Source organism: Mobula hypostoma, chromosome 13 (assembly GCF_963921235.1).
Source record: "Mobula hypostoma chromosome 13, sMobHyp1.1, whole genome shotgun sequence".
NCBI lineage: Eukaryota > Metazoa > Chordata > Chondrichthyes > Myliobatiformes > Myliobatidae > Mobula > Mobula hypostoma.
In genome coordinates this window covers 14,959,226-14,980,351 of record NC_086109.1, presented here as the reverse complement: position 1 = coordinate 14,980,351, position 21,126 = coordinate 14,959,226, and the positions used below count along the sequence as shown (strand labels likewise).

The following is a 21,126-nucleotide window of genomic DNA, read 5'->3' as shown; positions in this document are numbered from 1 at the left end:
AGTGATTTTACCTCTTGGTTTCCAGAAAATTATGGAAAATGTTGGGGTATTAGGTTTAAATCTGATCTTTGTTGGTAGGAAGTTGCATAGTAAATCTGTTCAGTGTCGACTAGGAATCTGTGCATTCAAAAACCAGGAGATTTTTGCTTCGGGAAGAGAGTGGAGGAATTGCAATTTGGAAAATTGTCTTTCTAAATTAACCTTTCCAATAGTCCATGATAGCTGACGTTTCTATGCAAACTTTGCCAGTTTGGAACTGAGCCAAGCTACAAATTTCCATTCGCCTTCTGCTTGCTGTAATTGCCTTGGCAACCCATTTCATAGAGACAGAGATGGGCATTGTACCAGCTCACATACTCCCTCTCTCATATTTTCTTGGACATGATAACGTGTGGTTGCATGTGATTCAGTGCTTATTCCCTGTATCTGATGCTGGTATATCACCACGAGTGATGGGAACCAGAGATTACCTGACGCAAGGCCAACTTTTAATTGGATTTGACTAAACTGTGCTTTCGCTACTGCTATCATACATTGTTGAACAAAGTCTGGATGATTATTCTCCCTGTGCCTGGTCTGCTTTTTCTGGAGCTGGGCCAAGCCACACAAGTTTCTTTCTGCTTGACCACACTGCCTTGGTAATGCATTGTATAATGAACAGGAAGTACTCTCTCCCAAATGTGTATCAGTCAAAGATGGTCATCAGAGAGCTAACATGCATTATGGCCTAAGAGAATCAAAACATTGGTGGCTGAACCCACCAGTCTTATCCTGGTCAGTTACTAAAGCCAGCAAGAAATCAGCAGTATTTTCCATCAAATCAACAGTCTAACTTTACAAAAAAGTAAAATATCATTATTTGTTTGGACAGAGATATTGATTTGCAGTGAAAGCAAGAAACAGATGTTTCTGTTCAAGCTAGTCTGCAAAATATACAAATTGATCAAATGAAGGCTGGATTTTCTTTCAACTGAGGGTATTAAGCCTGACTACTTCTGTTAAAATGTTCTTTTTTTTTGCATAGTTTTATGGTTTAAGTAACCACAGCTGTAACAGACAAATCTGAAGCCTCATTATACTAATACTATTTTTGAATGAATGATACTGTGCAAGTGTGATCACTCACATTAGAAAAATGGTGTAGTACTTTACTAGACTTCAGCTTAAGCTATGAGCCCAAAGTAGCTTTCTCCTTGTTTTTGACACGCTGGTGTTAAATATCCCTGCTGCACTCAATTCCACTCCAGTTAGCGTCACCTACCAGATTGTGTGACATTATAGTCTCACCTCATCATTAATAATGTTTTTAATTGCCACAATGTTCTCATTATTCCTTAATTACATATTCAGTGTTGAACTGTGCCTTCTAATTTATAATTTCAGCTGCTCAAATGTTTTATCACTATGAAACATCACTGCAGTTAGCTACCACTTGCTTAAGTGCACAACTCTGCTCGTGATTATCAGTTACCAACCCACTTGTGCAGAACTGTACCAAACCATTACCTTATCCAGTCATTAGTGCATCCTTGTATTGCAATATTCATCACCAATGTCTCTAATAACTCAACCATTAGGCTACTGCTCTGAAACCGCTGACCAACCTGTGTGCAGCTAAATACCCCATTATTGCTCCTGATATCTGCCATTGTTGATGTGTTGGAACAATAGCTGAAAATTGGTTTGCATTCCTCTTCTGAAAACCTGTGTAGCTTCTGAATTAAATTGCCTGCTCAGTGACCTGCATGGTGTCCCTTCCACCCCTCTCTTTATCCCATCCTCAAAGTGCAGGATGTCAAGGGTGCAATCTTGTTTCCTTTATCATAAATTCATAACACTCTCCCAGATCAGTTTATTCCTCACAGTGGAACCACGTCTTCTATCTCTCCATCTCCTTATCCTCCTCCCTTTATCTGATCCCCCCTTTCCTCCCATCTCTCTCCACTCCCCTACACCCCTTACCACCTCACCCTCTTACCCCTTCACCCCATCTCTTCCCTGTGCCACCCCTCCCCTCCTCTCTCCACTCCCTCCCCTCCCCCCTCCCCTCCCCTACACCCCTTACCACCTCACCCTCTTACCCCTTCACCCCATCTCTTCCCTCTGCCACCCCTCCCCTCCCCTCTCCCCCTCCCTTCTCCCTCTCCCCCTCCCTTCTCCCTCTCCCCCTCCCTTCTCCCTCTCCCCTCCCCCTCCCTTCTCCCTCTCCCCTCCCCCTCCCTTCTCCCTCTCCCCCTCCCCTCCCCCCCTCTCCCCCTCTCCTCCCCTCCCCCTCCCCTCTCCCCCCTCCCCTCTCCCCCCTCCCCCCTCTTCCCCTCTCCCCCACTTCCCCCCTCCCCCTCCTTCCCCCCTCCCCCTCTTTGCCCCCTCCCCCTCCCCCTTTTGCCCCCTCCCCCTCTCCCCCTCCCCCTCTCCCCCCTCCCCCTCCCCCTCCCCCCTCTCCCCCTCCCTCCCTCCCCCCCTCCTCCCCCTCCCCCCTCTCCCCCTCCCTCCCTCCCCCCCTCCTCCCCCTCCCCCTCTTCCCCTCTTCCCCCCTCCCCCTTCCTCCCTCCCCCATCTCCCCCCTCCTCCCCCTCCCTCCCTCCCCCTCCCCCCTCTCCCCTCCTCCCCCTCTCCCCTCCCCCTCTCCCCTCCCCCTCTCCCTCCCCCCTCCCTCCCCCTCTCCCTCCCCCTCCCTCCCCCTCTCCCTCCCCCTCCCTCCCCCTCTCCCTCCCCCCTCCCTTTCCCCTCCCTCCCCCTCTCCCTCCCCTCTCCCTCCCCCCTCCCTCCCCCTCCCCCCACCTCTCCCCCTCCCCCCTCCCTCCCCCTCTCCCCCTCCCCCCTCCCTCCCCCTCTCCCCCTCCCTCCCCCTCTCCCCCTCCCTCCCCCTCCCTCCCCCTCTCCCCTCACCCCTCCCCCCCTCACCCCTCCCCCTCTCCCCCTCCCCTCCCCTCTCCCCCTCACCCCTCCCCCTCTCCCCTCACCCCTCTCCCTCCCCTCCCCTCTCCTCTCCCCCTCCCCCCTCCCTCCCCTCTCCTCTCCCCCTCCCCCCTCCCTCCCCTCTCCCCCTCCCCCCTCCCCCTCCCCCCTCCCCCTCCCCCTCCCCCCTCCCTCCCCTCTCCCCCTCCCTCCCCTCTCCCCCCCCCCTCCCCCCTCCCCCCCCCCTCCCTCCCTCTCCCCCTCCCCCTCCCTCCCCTCTCCCCCTCCTCCCTCCCCTCTCCCCCTCCTCCCTCCCCTCTCCCCCTCCCCCTCCCTCCCCTCTCCCCCTCCCCCCTCCCCTCCCCTCTCCCCCTCCCCCTCCCTCCCCTCTCCCCCTCCCCCTCCCTCCCCTCTCCCCCTCCCCCCTCCCTCCCCTCTCCCCCTCCCCCCTCCCTCCCCTCTCCCCCTCCCCCTCCCCCTCCCTCCCCTCTCCCCCCCTCCCTCCCCTCTCCCCCCCCTCCCTCCCCTCTCCCCCCCCTCTCCCCCTCCCCCTCCCCCTCCCTCCCCTCTCCCCCTCCCCCTCCCTCCCCTCTCCCCCTCCCCTCTCCCCCTCCCCCTCCCCCTCCCTCCCCTCTCCCCCTCCCCCTCCCCCTCCCCCCCCTCCCCCCTCCCTCCCCCTCCCTCCCCCCTCCCCCCCCCCCCCCCCCCCCTCCCCCTCCCCCTCCCTCCCCTCTCCCCCTCCCCCCTCCCTCCCCTCTCCCCCTCCCCCCTCCCTCTCCGCTGGGTTTCTTGTTGGGGGCCGGGAGGAAGCTGGCGACGGAAGCGTCCCGCCGATATGCTGGCGTTTGCGGCGGCGGCCGTCTTCACCCTGGTGATGTTGGTGCTGAGCGTCGCGCTGCTCCTGTTCCCAATGGGATTGCGGCGGGGAGTGCGGGCGGTCCGGGAGTCCGTCTGGTCCCTGGTTACCCTGGTAACGGCGGGGTGTAGCTCTAAGACCCGGGCCCGAGGCCTGCTGCTGAACTAAAATTAACCGATGATTTCTGTGCAATAGATCCCACAGGTGTCTAGAATCTGTGTTGCAGAAGCGCTCCAGGCATCAAAAATTTTGTATGGAAAACATGTTAATGGGGTTGTTGAGCGAGAAGAAAGTTGCCATATTTATATAATTTATGCTTCACTTGAACCCAAGTAATTTGCATCAATGTGTATTCTCTGCAAGCCCCTTTCCATTCTACTTGATTGCACATGCCAATTTAACCATTTATTCTTTTTCTCTTTAAAACTTTTAAAAGTAGTTATCTGCCTTCCTTGGAAGTGCAAATTCTTGAATACAATCTTCTCTGATTGTAGTTGACCCAACCTGATCCATAAAACCCAGCTTTCCTTTCTCTTGTTTCTGCTTAAAGATAAGTATTTAAGGTGTTGGCTTCAACTATACCTGTAGGTAAAGATGTATCTTTTGAATACCATATTGACTTTATTCGGTAGTATTGGTAAAACCTAGCTTTAATTTCAGCTATAAGTGGAAACGGTCTTGCATCTGAGCTTTTAATCTTTTATATAATCTTAAAAGGTCTATTATGTTTTATGTTTTGATCTTCCTGCTGCAAACTTTGCAAATGTCAAAGTTAACCTCAAACTTGGGCCAATCATTTGAAAGCAAATACTCTGCATCACAGCAGTTTTGGGGGGGGGGATCAAATTAGGATGACAAGCTGATGATTTTTGAGTTGTAATCTGACAAAGGTTTGTTCAAAGGATGTGATTAAAACATTTTTTAAATCTTGCAAGGAAGACCTTTGGATTGTATCATAGTTTTAAGTTGCCAGGCACTACTAAATGCCTCTTTATGATGAGAGATTCACCATTCAGTAGAGAAAGGTTATTGACTTGATTGCAGACATCCCACCTCTCCTGGAAGTTCCGGGAGTCTCCCGCATATTAATAGTGGCTCCCTGATGCCCGCAAATTATATACAATATCACGGAAATCAATTTTTTAGAGCGAGAGAGCGCCATGGCAGAGTGTTCCAAAAAAAGAAAATATAAAACGTACTTCACCCCAGACTACCCTAAAGTGTACCCCTGCCTAATAAGGGTCAAAAATAATGACAGTGTTGCTCGCTGCACTGTTTGCAACAGTGACTTTTCTATTGCCCATGGTAGGTTAAAATGTAAAAGATGTGTTGAGGTGAGTTTAACAGGCGTCATTCATTCATTAGCATAGCTAACGTTATTTAAACTAGCTGGCTAACTGCTAAGGACTACTCGATTGCAGACATCCCACCTCTCCCGGAAGTTCTGGGAGTCTCCCGCAAATTGATGGTGCTACCTCCCTGAAATGAGTTTTTGCAGGGTGGGATGTCTGATTGTGATGCCTCAAGTTGAATAAGTATTGAACATACTTGCAAACATTTGATAGGAGAATAGGGGAGAAGCTAATAGACTCTGGGTCCATTTTGTCTTAAATCTTCTCATGACTAAAGATAAAGCCTTGCACTTTTGTTTATAAATCTCACTCCTCATTTTTGTATTTTGATTGTCATGTTCTGACCAAATCAACAATGGCTTTCTTGAGCTGTAGCTTGTGTGTCAGTTTCCCATCATTGTTAATGGAAAACTATAGGCGTTCTCCATTTGCTTGTTGACTTTGAGTCATATTAGACCATGTGACAAACCACATTAGATCTATAATCGAGTGTACCATTGTATATCTGGCAGCTTTGATGCACAACTCTGCAGCACAAGCCCAGTCATTTGTTTACTATCTCTGTACCCACATTCTTGTTGTTTGTATACAAACGGCTGTTTGAAAGAGCCTGTGTGGATTTAATGGACTGAATGATCTCTTGTTCAATGCTTAATGATAAAACTTGTGAATGGGTTCAGTGAGGGGAAAGGCCTCCGGGTTACAAGAAGAAATGTGGTTGTCCACTCTGTAAAGTATGGCTTGGACAGAATGGTCAAAATTCTGTCGAGACTGACCTGAAATGTCAACTGTTTATTCCTCTCCAAGGATACTGTCTGACCTGCTGAGTTCCTCCATCACTTTGTTCGTGGGAGGAGAAGGAGTGGTGGGATTATGAAGGCCTATTTCCTAACCATGAATCTTAATGGCAGAATTATAAAGCTTCAAGTTTTTAGTGATGAGACTATCAGGCGCATAACCCCATAAATGGGGATCATGGTCTTGTGTTAAGTAGGCATTCACAAGACGTATGTTGACAGAAATTATTAAGGGGGGTGTTGAGAACCATTGGAATTCTACATAGCAGAGAGTTGAGCGCTAACTTGTGGTGAAAATGAAGTCAAACATGGATAAAGGGCTGAAGAGGAAATATGCCACGCAATGAGAGAAAGATGTTTACAAGATGATATCTGATGAGACATCTATGTTAGTACCAAAGGTTCTACAAGATAATCTCATTTTCAGAATGACTGCATACTGTGGTTTTCTTTGCTCTCCAACTAAATTTTTGTGCTAGTTCTTTATTTCCTCCTTGCATATATGTTTTAAGTTTTATATTTCAAACTGAAGGTTTCTTTTCTGTTCTTCTCTACAATGACTACTTATATTTATTGCTCTGGTAATTAAATTTTTGTTTATCATCAGAATTCTTTCAAGAATTGCATTTTTGATCTATTAGTTTGGATAATGTGTTAGCAATGTACTCCAGCAGCTGTGTCAGAATGTTATCCCATCTAACTTTCATAGAATAACACAATACAGAAACAGGCCTTTTGTCAGCGTTTATGTTCCTCTCATGCCTCCTCCTATCCTTCCCCATCAATGAACATAAACCCTTATTCTCCCTTTTTCCTTATCTACATTTATTTTTGATGCCACTAGTAAATCTGCTTGGTGCTCAATTTTAACACCAAATCATTTCTGTATCTAATAAATGATGCCAAGATATGATCTAGCTGCTCTTTGCTTTTTAATATTCACTATCTCATTCCAATCATCGTGTATCATAATCTTTGCCGTATGTCTCTTTCATGTGGTATTTTTGCATTTTTGGGTAAGGTTATAGATCAGAAGCTTACTGAAGCTAATCTAGAAGAAACAATAGAGCAGGGAGTTTAAGAAGTGTTTATCATAAACTGGCTGCACATCCTCTAACACTTCTGCATGAAGAGTGGCTTGATGAAGCATTACTTGTGTACCTCTAGTGCCGAGAAAATAAGAAGAGTCCCACACAGTTAAATGTAGTGACATATAAAGATATAAGAGACTGCATGCGCACGAATCTGGAGCATAAAGCAAACTGCCCAGATCACCTTTGGAGGGAAATGGGCAGTCAACGTTTTGGATTTGAGGCCCTTCATCCAACAGCTTGTATTTTGCTGCAGTGATATGAATTATAAAGAAGGGGGAAAATATTGTCTTCTGGACATGGCACTAAGTCAAGGAGATTTCATTGAAGCCTTCGTATTGCAGTAAAATTAGACAAAAAACAGCTTTCTTACTGGCTGTGAGCCTTTCAATGTTAGGCAGTAGTATCTCCCTTCCACCTCAAGAGAAGAAAATAAAGTCTATTTTTCTTCAACTGAGGAGTCACTATTAATCTTCTATTTTGTTCCTTTTTGTAAATAAATTAAGAAAACTTTTTAATGATTGCATTTTAATACAGCTGCAATATTGTTAAATTATCTTCTGTTGCAGGGCTCCTTTCACCAAACCTTCGAGACGGGAAGTTATGAGCTACTAGAAGTCTCAGAGGAGCGGAATGAGGAGGTTGCAGCATTCTGTCACATGCTGGATGTGTAATTATCTCAGTTTTATTGAGACTTTCCACTTCTATTGACCTTGAATAGTGCAGTTTGTTTTGACCTTGTGTGATGATGTTTGTGTTATTTCTTAATTGTGTAATATTATTTAACTGAAGTGCAAGTGCAGTTTTATATCTGATAATTAAAAGTTCTTTCGTTTTTCACCTCGGGAATTGCAAATTGAATACAAATTCTTATTAATTCAACAAAGTGAACGTTCAAAACAAGGAGGATATGCATTCATTTCTGTGAGGGAATTCTCCCCTTTTTTAGTAGGGGTGTTGAGTATAAGGGCAAGAATGTCTTGCTGAAACTGTATAAAACTTCAGTTAAACTGCACCTGGAGTATGTGTGAATTTCTGGTTACCCCATGTTAGGAAGGATGTGGAGAGGGTGCAGAAGAGGTTTACCAGAATGCTGCTTGGATTGGAGGGTATGAGCTATTAGGAAAGGATGGACAAATTTGGGTTGTTCTTCCTCAAGCATCAGGTGCTATGGGGAGACCCGATAAAATGCTGAGAGACAGAATCTTTCCCAGGTACAGATATGTGAAACACCAGACTACATACTATTAAGGTTAAAGGGAGAAAGTTTAAAGTTGACATGAGAGGAAAGGTTTTTAGGCAGAGAATGATAGATGCTGGGAATGGATTACCAGATATCACAGTGGAATTAGGCAGTCTGGTGGACTTTGAGGCTTTTAGATAGACACATGAATATGAAGGGAATGACAAGTTATGGAATGAGACACATGAGGAGGACATTTTGTATTACTTGGCATCAAAAATGGCATAACATCATGGGCTGTACTATCTTCTATTAACTTTTCCACAGTTTTAATATTTTAGGTACAACTAAGTTGAATAGTGATTTCAAGTTGGGGACAATTTGGATAAAGAACAGCAAAAGTTAGATTGTCCTAATTATCTTATCCATTTTATTTGATATACTTGTAAGTGAAGGAACTGTTGTAGTGATCTACGATACCCTGGTGATGATTTACCAATGAACCGCTGCAGTTTTTGGATGCAGCTGGATTGCATAATGTTTTCAACTAAGTCTCAGTCTGAATCCTGTTCTGGCTGGGATAGAGTTCCTTCTCTGCGCTGAAGTAGTTAGTTTATTTCCTAATGGGTTTTGCTCCATCAACAAACATTGTCCCAAGTCAGCACAGTTTAGCAAACCTGCTCAAAGTTGCCATAACAGATCACAGTCTAAAATAGGGAGCCTTCACTTTGTGGCGTTGGTATTAACAATTTCAAAATAGGAGGAACCTTGAATATTTAGCCTTACATTTCCCCATGCCAGATCCCTTCATCCAAGTGATATGAATGCATTCAGTCTTTTATCCTCGATATGGAATAAGTTCAAAAATAGTTGCAGCAATAGTAAAGAGGGAATTGTTTATTATGGAGTAATGATAAGAAGCAAACGCATGTTCAGCAAGCAATAATGCAACACTGTGTAGTTTCAGAGAGGCTTTGTTTGAGTAGTGTTTCCACTTTGGCTGCAACCAGCAAGCTTGCAGAAATTCTTGTAAACACCATAGCCCCTGTAAAAGATTGTGACAATTTCACACCCTTGTGCTTGCAGGTTCTGGAAACCTAAAATAAAAACACATAAAATATTAGAAATAGTTGGTTAATATCTATGGAGAGGGGAACTGTATTAACATTCTTAATGAAATAACAGGAGAAGGGTAAAGTCAGAAATCGAGCTAGTTTAAGTTGAATGGAAGAAGAGGAAGGAAGCAAGAATAAGAACATAAGAAATAGGAGCAGGAGTAGGCCATCTGGTCTGTTGAGCCTATGGTAGGGTAGATAATGTCTGTGGCAGGGTGGAAACCAAGGGAAAATGAATAGCCAAGTGGCAGTGGTGCTGGCTCAGAGAGGGTCATGAAGGTATGTTAATTTCTTCGGAGCTCATGATAATGCACACGGTGTGTGATTTGATGACATGAATTGATCAGTGTCAAGAATTCTATGAAGTATTGATGGACAGTGGGGTTCCCTGGGTACCAATTGGCAATGCACTTTGTGTTATTTTTTTAATAGAGGCAAAGCTCTTCTGGCTCAATGAGTCTGTGCTGCCCATTTACACCTATCTGACCAATTAACCTACTAACCCATATGTCTGGAATGTGGGAGGAAACAGGAGCACCCTGAGGAAACCCACACAGTCACGAGTTAAAATGTTTAAAACTCCTCACAGACAGTGGCAAGAAATAAACCCGAGTCATTGGTGCTGTAATAGCATTATCTAATTATGCTACCATGATGCCCTACCATGCACCTTCTTCAGCAGGTTAAAACATGTAAATGTTTAAAGATTATTACTTGACTGTGTGATATACTCTGTATGATAATATGAAATTTCTCAGGAAAGTCAGTGGAGTAAAGTTTAGAATCTGTAATTGGTTTCTTTCCTTTTGTTTTAAATAGGCTCCGAGCTGGCTACACCTGTGAAAGAGGTGAGAATGTGGGATTAATTTGGAGTCCAGTTGTCATCCGAAATGACCAGCACGGCGATGGCATCAGTGTGAAAGTTACTGTGTCTGCTAGCAGTCTGTCAGAGCCACTTACGTTCACATGTGATGGTGAGTTTCAGATTTGGCACATAGTTGTTCCATTGTTAGAAAATATCTAATGTACGTAACAAGCATTACACGTTGTTTAATTGAGCCATGTGGATTTTTTTTACTTTGTTTATAGTATTTGGAACACATTAAATGAGCTCATTGTTGGGTGCATTCTAGTCCAGTTCAATAAAATGTCAGCAAATCGTTTCCCTTTGTTAAATGATCAAACCTTTATTGACAAGAGATTCCATGAAATGTCGTCATTGTGATTTTTGCTCTTTGAACTATACTTGTCCTGTGATTCGCATAACATTCAGTTTCTTATATCAAAAAGTTTTATTCAATGACATCAAATCTGGCATATTTGTTTGAAATGGCTAATGTTTATTGTAAATTTGCCAATTGTTCTCTGAGCTGAATGGTTTGCTGGGTCATTTTAGACCCAACTATTTGGTGAGTATGGAATCATCTACGGATCAAAATCAGCTGATTTCTTTCCTTGAAGAACATTAATAGGCTTCCTGGCATTTATAACAATCCAGTGGTTTAGTGGTCATCTTTATTGATGCCTGCTTTTTTTTCCCTCCCAGATTTACAGTTGTATGACTTTTGACACTCCAACTGTTTTTGTAGGATTTGCTCTTGTATAATCAAAAGCAATCCATCTAGCTCCTCGTACAGTAATTCAATCACTATATTTCCAATAATCACTTAAATTAGTGACAGGAAGCTTTTCATTTAATCAACTGGGCTCAACCAGTATGGGAGCATATGAGCAAAGTACTGGCCCCTGTGTGGGTAACTTGATTGGGATGGGGTCAAATCTGGCTCCTGATTCCAAGCCCTGGTGTGTTTCATCATTTAACCTTGTGTAGAGTTTAGAGTGAACACAAATGGGCTACTAAGACAACTGAGAGTTGGTCCTTTCAGAAGAGGTAAGAAACTGAAGGAAAATATTCCTAGTTTCTGCAGTTGGATTCATTTTAATCAATCTTTTGCGAAAAAAAAGTGAAATGTTTTGTTTCAAATGCTGAGAGATAATGAGGCCTTCAAAGACTATCTGGCCCAAAGCAGCCTCCTTGATTGGCATAACATTGGTCACCATAAATATCCTCTACCCACCACCACAGGTATATCATTACTGCAATGTGTGGCATCTACAAAATGTATTGCATTTATTCACCTCGGTTACTCCCAGAGCACTTCCCAATCCTGCAACCTCTGCCACCACAAACAGCAAACACAGTAAGAATGTAAGGACAACAGAAATAGGAGCAAGAGTCAGCCATTCATTAAGATTGTGGCTGATCTGGCCATGGAACAAGCTCCAACCTACCTTCCCTTTCCCCACAACCTTTTAATTTTTGCTGTGCAGAAATCTATCTCACTGTCTTAAGAACATTTAATGAGGTAGCTTCTAATGTTCCCATGGGCAGAGAATTCCACAGATTCACTACTTTCTGTGAAAAGCAGCTTCTCCTCATCTCCGTCCTAAATCTATTCCCCCCAATCTTGAGGGTATGTCCCCTAGTTCTAGTCTCACTTGCCTGTGGAAAAAATATTTCCTGCCTCTGACTTTCATATCCCTTTCATAACCTTTATGTTTTTAGATGATCCCTCTTATTCTTCTGAATTCCAGTGGGTATAGTCCCAGGTGACGCAATCTCTTCTCATAGATTAATCCCCTCATTGCTGGGGTCAACCCAGTGAACCTTCTCTGCGCTGCCTTCAAAGCCAGTATATCTTTCTCAAAGCAAGGAGATCAGAACTGCCTGCAATACTCCAGGTGTGCCGGCCTCACCAGTACCCTGTATACTTGCAGCATATACTCCCTCTTAAATTTAATCCCTCTGGCAATGAATGCCAACATTCCCTTTGCCGCCTTGATAATCTGATACACCTGCAAACAACCTTTTGTGATTCATGCACAAGCACTCCTAAATCCCTCTGCACAGCAGCATGCTGCAATTTTTCACCATTGAAATAATATAGGATCTATTTTTTTCCTTCAAAAATGGATGACCTCACATTTACCAACATTGTACTCCATCCTCCAGACCCATGTCCACTCACTTAACATCTGTATTTCTCTGCAGTCTCTTTGCATCCTCCATGCAATTTGTTTTTCCAGTCAATTTAGTGTCATTGACAAATTTGGACGGGACATTGAGCATGAGACAAGAAGTCATGTTGCAGTTTAGTACTGGACAGTAAAGATGCACGCTTCAGGATGATCTTTATTGATTACAGCTCAGTATTTAATACCATTATCCTCTCAAAACTAATCAGTAAACTCCAAGATCTAGGCCTCAATGCCCACTTGTGCAATTGGATTCTGGATCTCCACGCTTGCTGACCCCAGTCAGTTTGGATTGGCAAAAACATCTTTAGGCTCAACAAGATGCCCAGAGACCTCAGCCTTCATCCTGCCTTGTGCAGCTGGATCCTGGACTTCCTGTCAGATCGCCGGCAGGTGGTAAGAGTGGGCTCCCTCACCTCTGCCCTTCTGACCCTCAACACAGGTGCCCCTCAGGGCCATGTACTAAGCCCCCTCCTTTACTCTCTGTATACCCTTGATTGTATCGCCACCCACAGCTCCAATCTGCTAAATTTGCTGACGACACTACACTGATTGGCCTAATCTTAAATAATAATGAGCCAGCCTACAGAGAAGAAGTCATCACCCTGACATAGTGGTGTCAAGAAAACAACCTCTCCCTCAAGGTCGCAAAAACAAAGGAGCTGGTTGTGGACTACAGGGGGAGTGGAAAAAGGCTGGCCCCTATTGACATCAATGGATCTGGGGTTGAGAGGGTGAACGGCTTTAAGTTCCTCTGCATAAACATCACCAAGGATCTCACGTGGTCTGTAGATACCGGACATGTGATGAAAAAGACACAACAGCGCCTCTTTCACCTCAGACGGTTGAAGAAGTTTGGTATGGGCCCCCAAATCCTAAGAACTTTCTAAAGGGGCACAATTGAGAGCATCCTAACTGGCTGCTTCACTGCCTGGTACGGGAACTATACTTCGCTCAATCACAGTTCTCTACAGAGAATGGTGAGGATAGCCCAGCGCATCTGTAGATGTGAATTTCCCACTATTCAGGACATTTACAAAGACAGGTGTGTAAAAAGGGCCCGAAGGATCATTGACTCACCCCAACCACAAACTGTTCCAGCTGCTACCATCTGGCAAAACTATCCTGTTGTACATACTATTTATTATAAATTACTATACCTTTCACATTTAGATAATACATAATGTAAAGATTTTCACTCCTCATGTATGTAAAGGATGTAAGTAATAAAGTCAATTTAATTCAATTCAAATTCAATTCAATCTCCACCAGCACAGGAGCACCACAGGGCTGTGTGCCTAGCCCCCTACTTTACACCAATGACTATGTGGCTAAGTACGGCTCCAACACCATTTACAAGTTTGCTGATGACACCACTGTTGAGGGCCGTATTAAAGGTGGTGGTGTACACCGAAGGGAGATTGAAAATTTGGCTGAGTGGTGTAATAACAATAGCCTCTCACTCAATGCCATAAGACCAAGGAACTGATTGTAGACTTCAGGAGAGGGAAACCAGAGGTCCTTGAGCCATTACTCTTCAGAGGATCAGAGGCAGAGAGAGTCAGTAACTTTAAGTTCCTGGGTGTCACTATCTCAGAGGACCTGTCCTGCACCCGTCATATAAACATATCACAAGGAAAGCATGACAGCATTTCTACTTCCTCAGGAGTCTGCAGAGATTGGGTGTGTATTCAAAAACCTTGTCAGACTTCTATAGGTGTGCTGACTAGCTGCATTATGACCTGATATGGGAATACCAATGCCATTGAGCAGAAAATCCTACAAAAGGTGGTGGATTCGGCCCAGTATATCATGGGTAGAAACCATTGAGCACATCTACATGAAACGTTGCCATAGAAAAGCAGCATCTATCATCAAAGATTCTCACCACCCAACTCTTTTCTTGCTGCTGCCATCAGGTGGAAGGTACAAGTGCTTAGGACTCGTACCACCAGGTTCAAGAACAGTTACTACCCCTCGACCATCAGGCTCTTGAACAAAAGGGGATAACTACACTCATTCTACTTCCCACAACCAATGGTCTCACGTTAAGGGCTCTTTATCTTGTTATTTCATGCTCATTATTTATTACTATTTATTTATATTTGTATTTGCATAGTTGGTTGTTCATTGATCCTGTTTGCAGTTACTTTTATATAAATTTGCTGAGTATGCCTGCAGGAAAAAGAATCTCAGGGTTGTATGTGGTAACATATATGTACCCTGATGATAAATTTTCATTTGGACTTTGAATTTAATAACACTTTTATAAGGCTGTGCTGGCAGTATTGTGCACATTTATGGTTGAGGCATTACAGGAAGGATGTTGGATGCTTTGGAAAGGGAACAGATGAGAGTTTCCAGGATGTTGTCCGGGTTAGTGTATGTGTCATAAGGAGAGGTTGCACAAATTGGGATTGCTTTCTATAGAGGAGGGGAGGCTGAGGGGAGCCCTGGTAGAAGTCTATAAAAGTATAAGAGACATTGACAGAGTAGACAACCTTTTTTCCAAGGGTGAAATGTCAAATTGTAGATACGTGGGAATGCTGCCGCGTCCGCGTCCCTTTACCGCCACCAGCAGCAGCATCCCCTCCACCATATCCATGTTCCTTTACTGCCACCTTGCCTTCCCAATGAATCACAAAACTGACACTGCACTACCTACTGAGGTATGACTTGGATTTCCATGCAAACATGTAGTATTTACATGTGAGTGCCTTATTTACAAATGCAGGGTTCATGCTGTTTAAATGTTGGCAGTTCATCACCACCATTTGTGTCTCAAGTGCCAAATCTCACTTGTGTGATTAAATAAGACAAACTGTACATCCTTCAAAACTGAGAAGATAGTACTTACTGAAAGGTTATTTGATGCTGCAGCACCTTGAATTGATTTTTTTATCTCAGTTAAAGTTTTAAAAAAATACTGACATCTTCACACTTATCACTGCAGATGTGGCCTTGGGAAATGGCAGGCAGGATATAGTCTCATAAAGTAATTTTGGTCTCCTGATGCAGGATTTTTAATTCCACTCTTAGCATTGCCAGTATTAATTTATCAATTTACTTGATGTTAACGCTTTCATTTGTCCTTTTGGTGCCTCTAAATTCCCTTGGCTGGCCTTCTATCTTGTTCACGATATTACCACATACTGAAAGTTCTTTTGCCTATCGCCTTTGTCATCAAGCAGCCTCTTAATTTTAAGAATATCATTCAGCCTTTTAAATGTTTCAGTACGCTCAGCCTCTGCTATAATCTAAGAGTCTTTACAGCTTTCTCTCTGTTCGTGACTCCAACCTGACGGCAGGAACATTGATTTCTCCAGCTTCCAGTAATTTCTCCCCCCCCCCCCACCCCGACTCCTCTTCCATTCCCCATTCTGGCTACCCTCTCGCCGCCTCTTTTCCTTACCTGTCTATCACCTCCCTTTTGGTGTCCCTCCCCCTTCCATTTCTCCATGGTCCATTCTCCTCTCCTACCAGATTCCTCCTTCAGCACTTTGCCTTGTCCACTTGTCACTTCACTTCCTGCCCCTCATCTGGCTTCACCTATTGCCTGCTAGCTTGTACTCCTTCCCCTCACCAACCACCTTATTTTTGCTTCTTCCTCCTTCCTTTCCAGTCCTGATGAAGCATCTTGGCTCAAATTGTTGACTGTTTAGTCCTTTCCATAGATGCTGCTTGACCTGCTGAGTTCATTTAGCATTTTGTGTGTGGTACATGGTGAGATATTTTATAGCTAATTGGTAACAGAATTGGAGGAAAGACCAATAAGGGCACTTCTAAAATGCAAGTTTATTGATAGTGATTTTTGCTTTGTTTTCCAGGGGGCTCCACCGTGGATCTTATTATCTATCAAACTCTCTGCTATATTTATGATGATCTCGGAGGCATAAATGTTGACAACTTTATCTTGAAGATTTGCGGATTGGAAGAATTTCTTCAGAAGTAAGTTGTTTGCTAAAGATTTAACATGTAAGTGAGTAGTTTGTGTGTGGACATGGAAAGCCATAAAGGATTTGTGTGATGCATTGCAGAGCATGCAGAGTCACAAATGGAGGTAACTGGTGAATGGTTTAACATGGCTAGTTACTTTCAATAACTTTTTCACTTATTTGTAAGTGTCATTTTGTAATTGGAATTAGTTTCTTGCTCGGAATGTGAGGATTCTCCGCCCCCCCCACCCCCCCAGTATTTCCATTTAAATTTTTTCTTTCTTCCCTGAAATTGATTACTTTTCCCTAGATAATTCCATATTGCAGTCCACATCCCTCTATTTTATTAAAGACACTTTTCTTCATTCGTGAGCCCAAGGATAGACAAGCATTTTGGTATAAGATACTGGTTTAGTATTTAGACACAGACTATTAATCTGGAGGAAAGAGTTGGAATCCCACTATCAGAACCAAATTTAATATCACCAGTATATGCCGTGAAATTTGTATTAACTTCACAGCAGTAGTACAATGCAATACATAATACAGGAAGAAGAACTGTGAATTATAGGTTGTGTGTGTGTGTATATTTTTTTTATTAAGTAGGTACTGTAAAAATAGAAATCAAGGAAGTGAGGTAGTGTTCATGGTTTCAGTAACCATTCAGCAATCAGATGGCAGAGGGGAAGTAGCTGTTCCTGAATTGCTAACTGTGTGCCTTCAGGCTTCTGTACCACCCTCCTGATGGTAGCAATGAGAACGAGGCATGACCTGGGTGATGGGGCTACTTAAAGAAGGATACCGCCTTTTTGAGGCATTGCTCCTTGAAGGTGTCCTGGATACTATGGTGGCTAGTGCTCATGATGGAGCTGACTTAAATTTACAACTCTCTGCACCTTGCTTTGATCCTATGCAGCAGCACCCCCCCTCCCCCCCCCCCATACCAGACGGTGATGCAGCAGTTGGAATACCCTTCATGGTACATCTGCAGAAATTTTCAAGTGTCGTTGCTTTCATAAATATGGGCTAAAAAGCTAGTAACAGAATTGGTGTCACTTGGGGCCATGAAGAGGCCAAATTATCATCTCCTTCTCACTAGTTCAAATTTCAAAGTACATTTCTTATCAAAGTATGTATACTCTATACAACCTTGAGATTTATTACAGAACAAAGAATCCCAATAGAACCTATTTTTTTTTAAAAAAGACCATCAAACGCCCAATGTGCAGAGGAAAAAAAAAGTTGTGCAAACAATAATTAACATTCGGGATTGAAGTTCATGCAAGTGAGTCCCCAGCATAAAGCCAGTCACAGCTGATCCAGGAGCCTGTTAGTTGCAGGCCACAGCCTCAGTTCAGTGTGGACAAGTAAACCTTGCCAAGCAGCGAGCTGAAAACCGGCTAAGCAACTGGTCATTCTTCTCTCTCTTAGGCCCCACCACCTTGATTCAGCTCGTATCTGACCTTTCCAATCTGGCCCAGCACTTAAGTCAGTCAAACATTGGCTTATTCCTCGGTCTCCAGCTCAGGCCCCACTGCCATGATTCGGCCTCTCCTCAGTTCTGCTGCTTTGAATCGGCTCCAAGTCCACTCCAACAATGGCCATACATTGGCTCGCTGTCAGGTCTGGGGAAAGGGCCAGAGAAGAAGGAATCTGATGGGAGAGGAGAGTGGACCGTGGGGTTGATATTTTCAGTTTAAATAGGTATCACATAAACACTAGAGCTTGCTCGTCAGCTTCTGATTCCAGTTTTCCTTTAAACAAAATTCTATTTGCAGTCTCTTAATTTTTCAGTTTGTTTAGTGCATGACAGTCTCTAATGCAGCTGTTAAATATTTATTTTGGAAGCAAACTAGTTATAGGCAACTGTTGTGCTCTGTACTGTCTGTGTGTATGTGTGCATCTTTTATCTGCATGTGCAGGAACATCTTCAAAGTTCAAGGTAAATATATTATCCAAGTACATATATGTCATCATATACAATCCTGAGGTTCATTGTCTTGTGGGCATTCTCAATAAATCCAATAACCATAATAGAACCAATGAAAGACTACACAACAGGACCTACAGCCAGTGTGCAAAAGACAACAAACTGTGCAAATATAAAAAGAAGTAGCAATAATAATAAATAAGCAACAAATATTGAGAACTTGAGATGAAGAGTCCTTGTAAGTGAGTCCATAGGTTGTGGGAACATTTCCGTGATGGAGCGAGTGAAGTTATCCCCTTTGCTTCAAGAGCCTGATGGTTGAGGGGTAGTAACTGTTCCTAAACCTGGTGGTGTGAGTCCTGAGGCTCCTATATCATCATCCTGATGGTAGTGGTGAGAGGGGAGCTTGATCTGGGTGGTGGGAGTCCCTGATGATGAACGCTGCTTTCCTGTGACAATGCTCCGTGTAGATGTGCTCAGTGTTGGGGAGGTTTTTACCTGTAACGGACTGGGCCTTATCGGCTACTTTTTGTAGGATTTTCCATTCAAGGGCACTGGTGTTTTCTTTCTCCCCCAGGCTGTGTTGCAGCCAGTCAATGTACTCTCCACCACACATCTATTGAAGTTTGTCAACATTTTAGATGTCATACAGAATCTTTGCAAACTGAGGAAGTAAACTATGCTTTCTCTGTAGTTGCAAAAACAACTAGGAAGTCACAAATCCAATCGCACAAGGAGGTATTGAGACCAAGGTCTTGAAGCTTATTGATTCATTTTGAGGGGATGATTGTCAATAAAGAGCATCCTGGTGTATGCATCTTTGCTGAGCATTGATGTAAACACACATACAACTTGTGCACATGTGGACTGAAATATGACACTCATGCAGACAGACATGTGCATATAGAAAAATGAATGTCTTTCTGCATGAGCACGTGTCTTGTCTTTTTCTGCAGGTGCAGATGAATCCAGTGATCTGTACATGGAAGTGCTAGACTGGTAACTTTATCCACGTGTATACACAAAGTTTTTGTATGATGTCCCCTAAGTACTATTGCCTCAGACAGGGTACTGCTTGAACTGCATGTAGTCCAGGAAATCCAAGACAGCCAATTTATTTTGTCGAAAAGAATGTTCGAATCTCAAAGCAGTCAAAGTATGTGTCTGAATTTTTTTGAGAGAATACAGGGGAACTTCCATTCAAATTTGCATTTTGTTTGTGTCGAAAATGGTTCGATACCTTTGTGACTGCTGCCTTCCCCCAGATGAACAACTTTTTCGAACAAGCAAATATAACATTCAGTGAAAAACTGCAGAAATGAAGAAGTTCTGCAGATGCTGGAAATCTGGAGTAACACGCACAAAATGATGGAGGAACTCAACAGGTCAGGCAGTATCTGTGGAGAGGAATAAAGATTTGATATTTCGAGCCAAGACCCTTCAACAGCCACAATGCTTTCTTCCCCTTCCTTTCCAGTCATGATGGAAGGTCTTGGCTGAAATGTTGATTGTTTCTTTCCCTCCATAGATTCTGCCTGATCTGAGCCCTCCCGTGTTTTGTGTGTTTCTCTGGAAATAAGAGAAACTCTTTAATCCCTCAAGCATGTTCAGCCATTCAAGGTTAATCATACATGGGTAATCTATGCTTTGAATTGTTTCCTAACATATCTTTCGAATAATAAGGGAATCGATGGGTGTGAGGGGCTTGCAGGTATGTACAGCTGAGGTAAATGGGTATGATTGTGATTTTGTTGAAAGTTGGTGCAGACGTTCTCCTCCCATGCCTTTGTTTTAACCTGAAATTAGGCTGACAGTTAATGTTTCTGCTTCTCTGTTCTTTCATGATGTGCATTGTTAGATGTGCCCACATGATTCAGGCACCCTCTGGGGCAATTACTGGTGCTGTGTGGATGTACAGCTGAGACCCTGCATTACTATGTGAGAGGCCTGCCGAGATTAATCATGCAGCTTCCATACATACACCAAAATACTGGCACTTTGACTAATGTGTGCGATTATGCCCAGCATTTGAAACAAACCTCCTCCTCATGACAGGATATGTGACATTGAAAGATAAGCACATATTTGATTGTTCATCGTACAAGCATGGTAGGTGCAACATCCTGTGTTTCAAGCAGTCCCACTGGGGAGGTGGCAAAACACAACCTCTGTCAATAAACAATTTTTAAAACTCGAATATTTAAGAGCACTTTCCCTCACGCTGAAGAGTTTGCTGAGCTCCGAGTCATTTAATTACATACACTCAGTGGTCAGTTTATTAGGTAGCATGCGTGGTCTCTGCCACTGTAGTTCACTCCCTTCAGAGTTTCAAAATGTGCATTCAGAGATGCTCTTCTGCATACCACTGTTGTATTGCATGGTTATTTAAGTTACTGTTGCCGTCCTGTCAGCTTGAACCAGTCTGGCCATCCTCCTTTGACCTCTCTCATTAACAACGTCTTTTCACTCACAGAACTACCACTCACTGGATGTCTTTTTGTTTTCTCTGTACATCTTTTTGACTGTTCTCGGTGAAAATCCCAGGAGATCAGCAGTTTCTGAGATAAATCACCCTGTCTGGCATCAACAATTATTCCATGGTCTGAGTCACTTGGATCACCTTTCTTCCTCATTCTGATGTTTGTTCTGAACAACTGAACCTCTTGACCATGTCTGCATGCTTTTGTGCATTGAGTTTTAGCCACATGATTGGCTGATTAGATATTTGCATTAATGAGCAGGTGTACAGGTGTGGCTAATAAAATGGGCACTGAGTGTAGTGTGGTTTCTCGCTTTCAAGGTGTTCAAAGAACAATTTCCCTCTGAAAGTGTCACCAAAATGTTAAGCATTTGTTTTTAGGGAAGGGAGATCTTGCCATCTCAGCTTCTTAGGACCAATTTGTTACTTGAACCTTACTGAAACAGCCCTTTTC

At 43.6% G+C, this 21,126-nt stretch overlaps 1 protein-coding gene across 1 annotated transcript in view; it reads left to right on the top strand.

Moving 5' to 3' along the window:
- pik3c2b (phosphatidylinositol-4-phosphate 3-kinase, catalytic subunit type 2 beta) overlaps positions 1–21,126 on the top strand; it is a 174,267-nt gene that overhangs the window by 22,593 nt on the left and 130,548 nt on the right. The window contains exons 3-5 of the mRNA XM_063065353.1: positions 7,564–7,664; positions 10,112–10,266; positions 16,156–16,276. Coding sequence (XP_062921423.1) covers positions 7,564–7,664; positions 10,112–10,266; positions 16,156–16,276 — 377 coding nt within the window. The remainder of the gene's footprint in view (positions 1–7,563; positions 7,665–10,111; positions 10,267–16,155; positions 16,277–21,126) is intronic.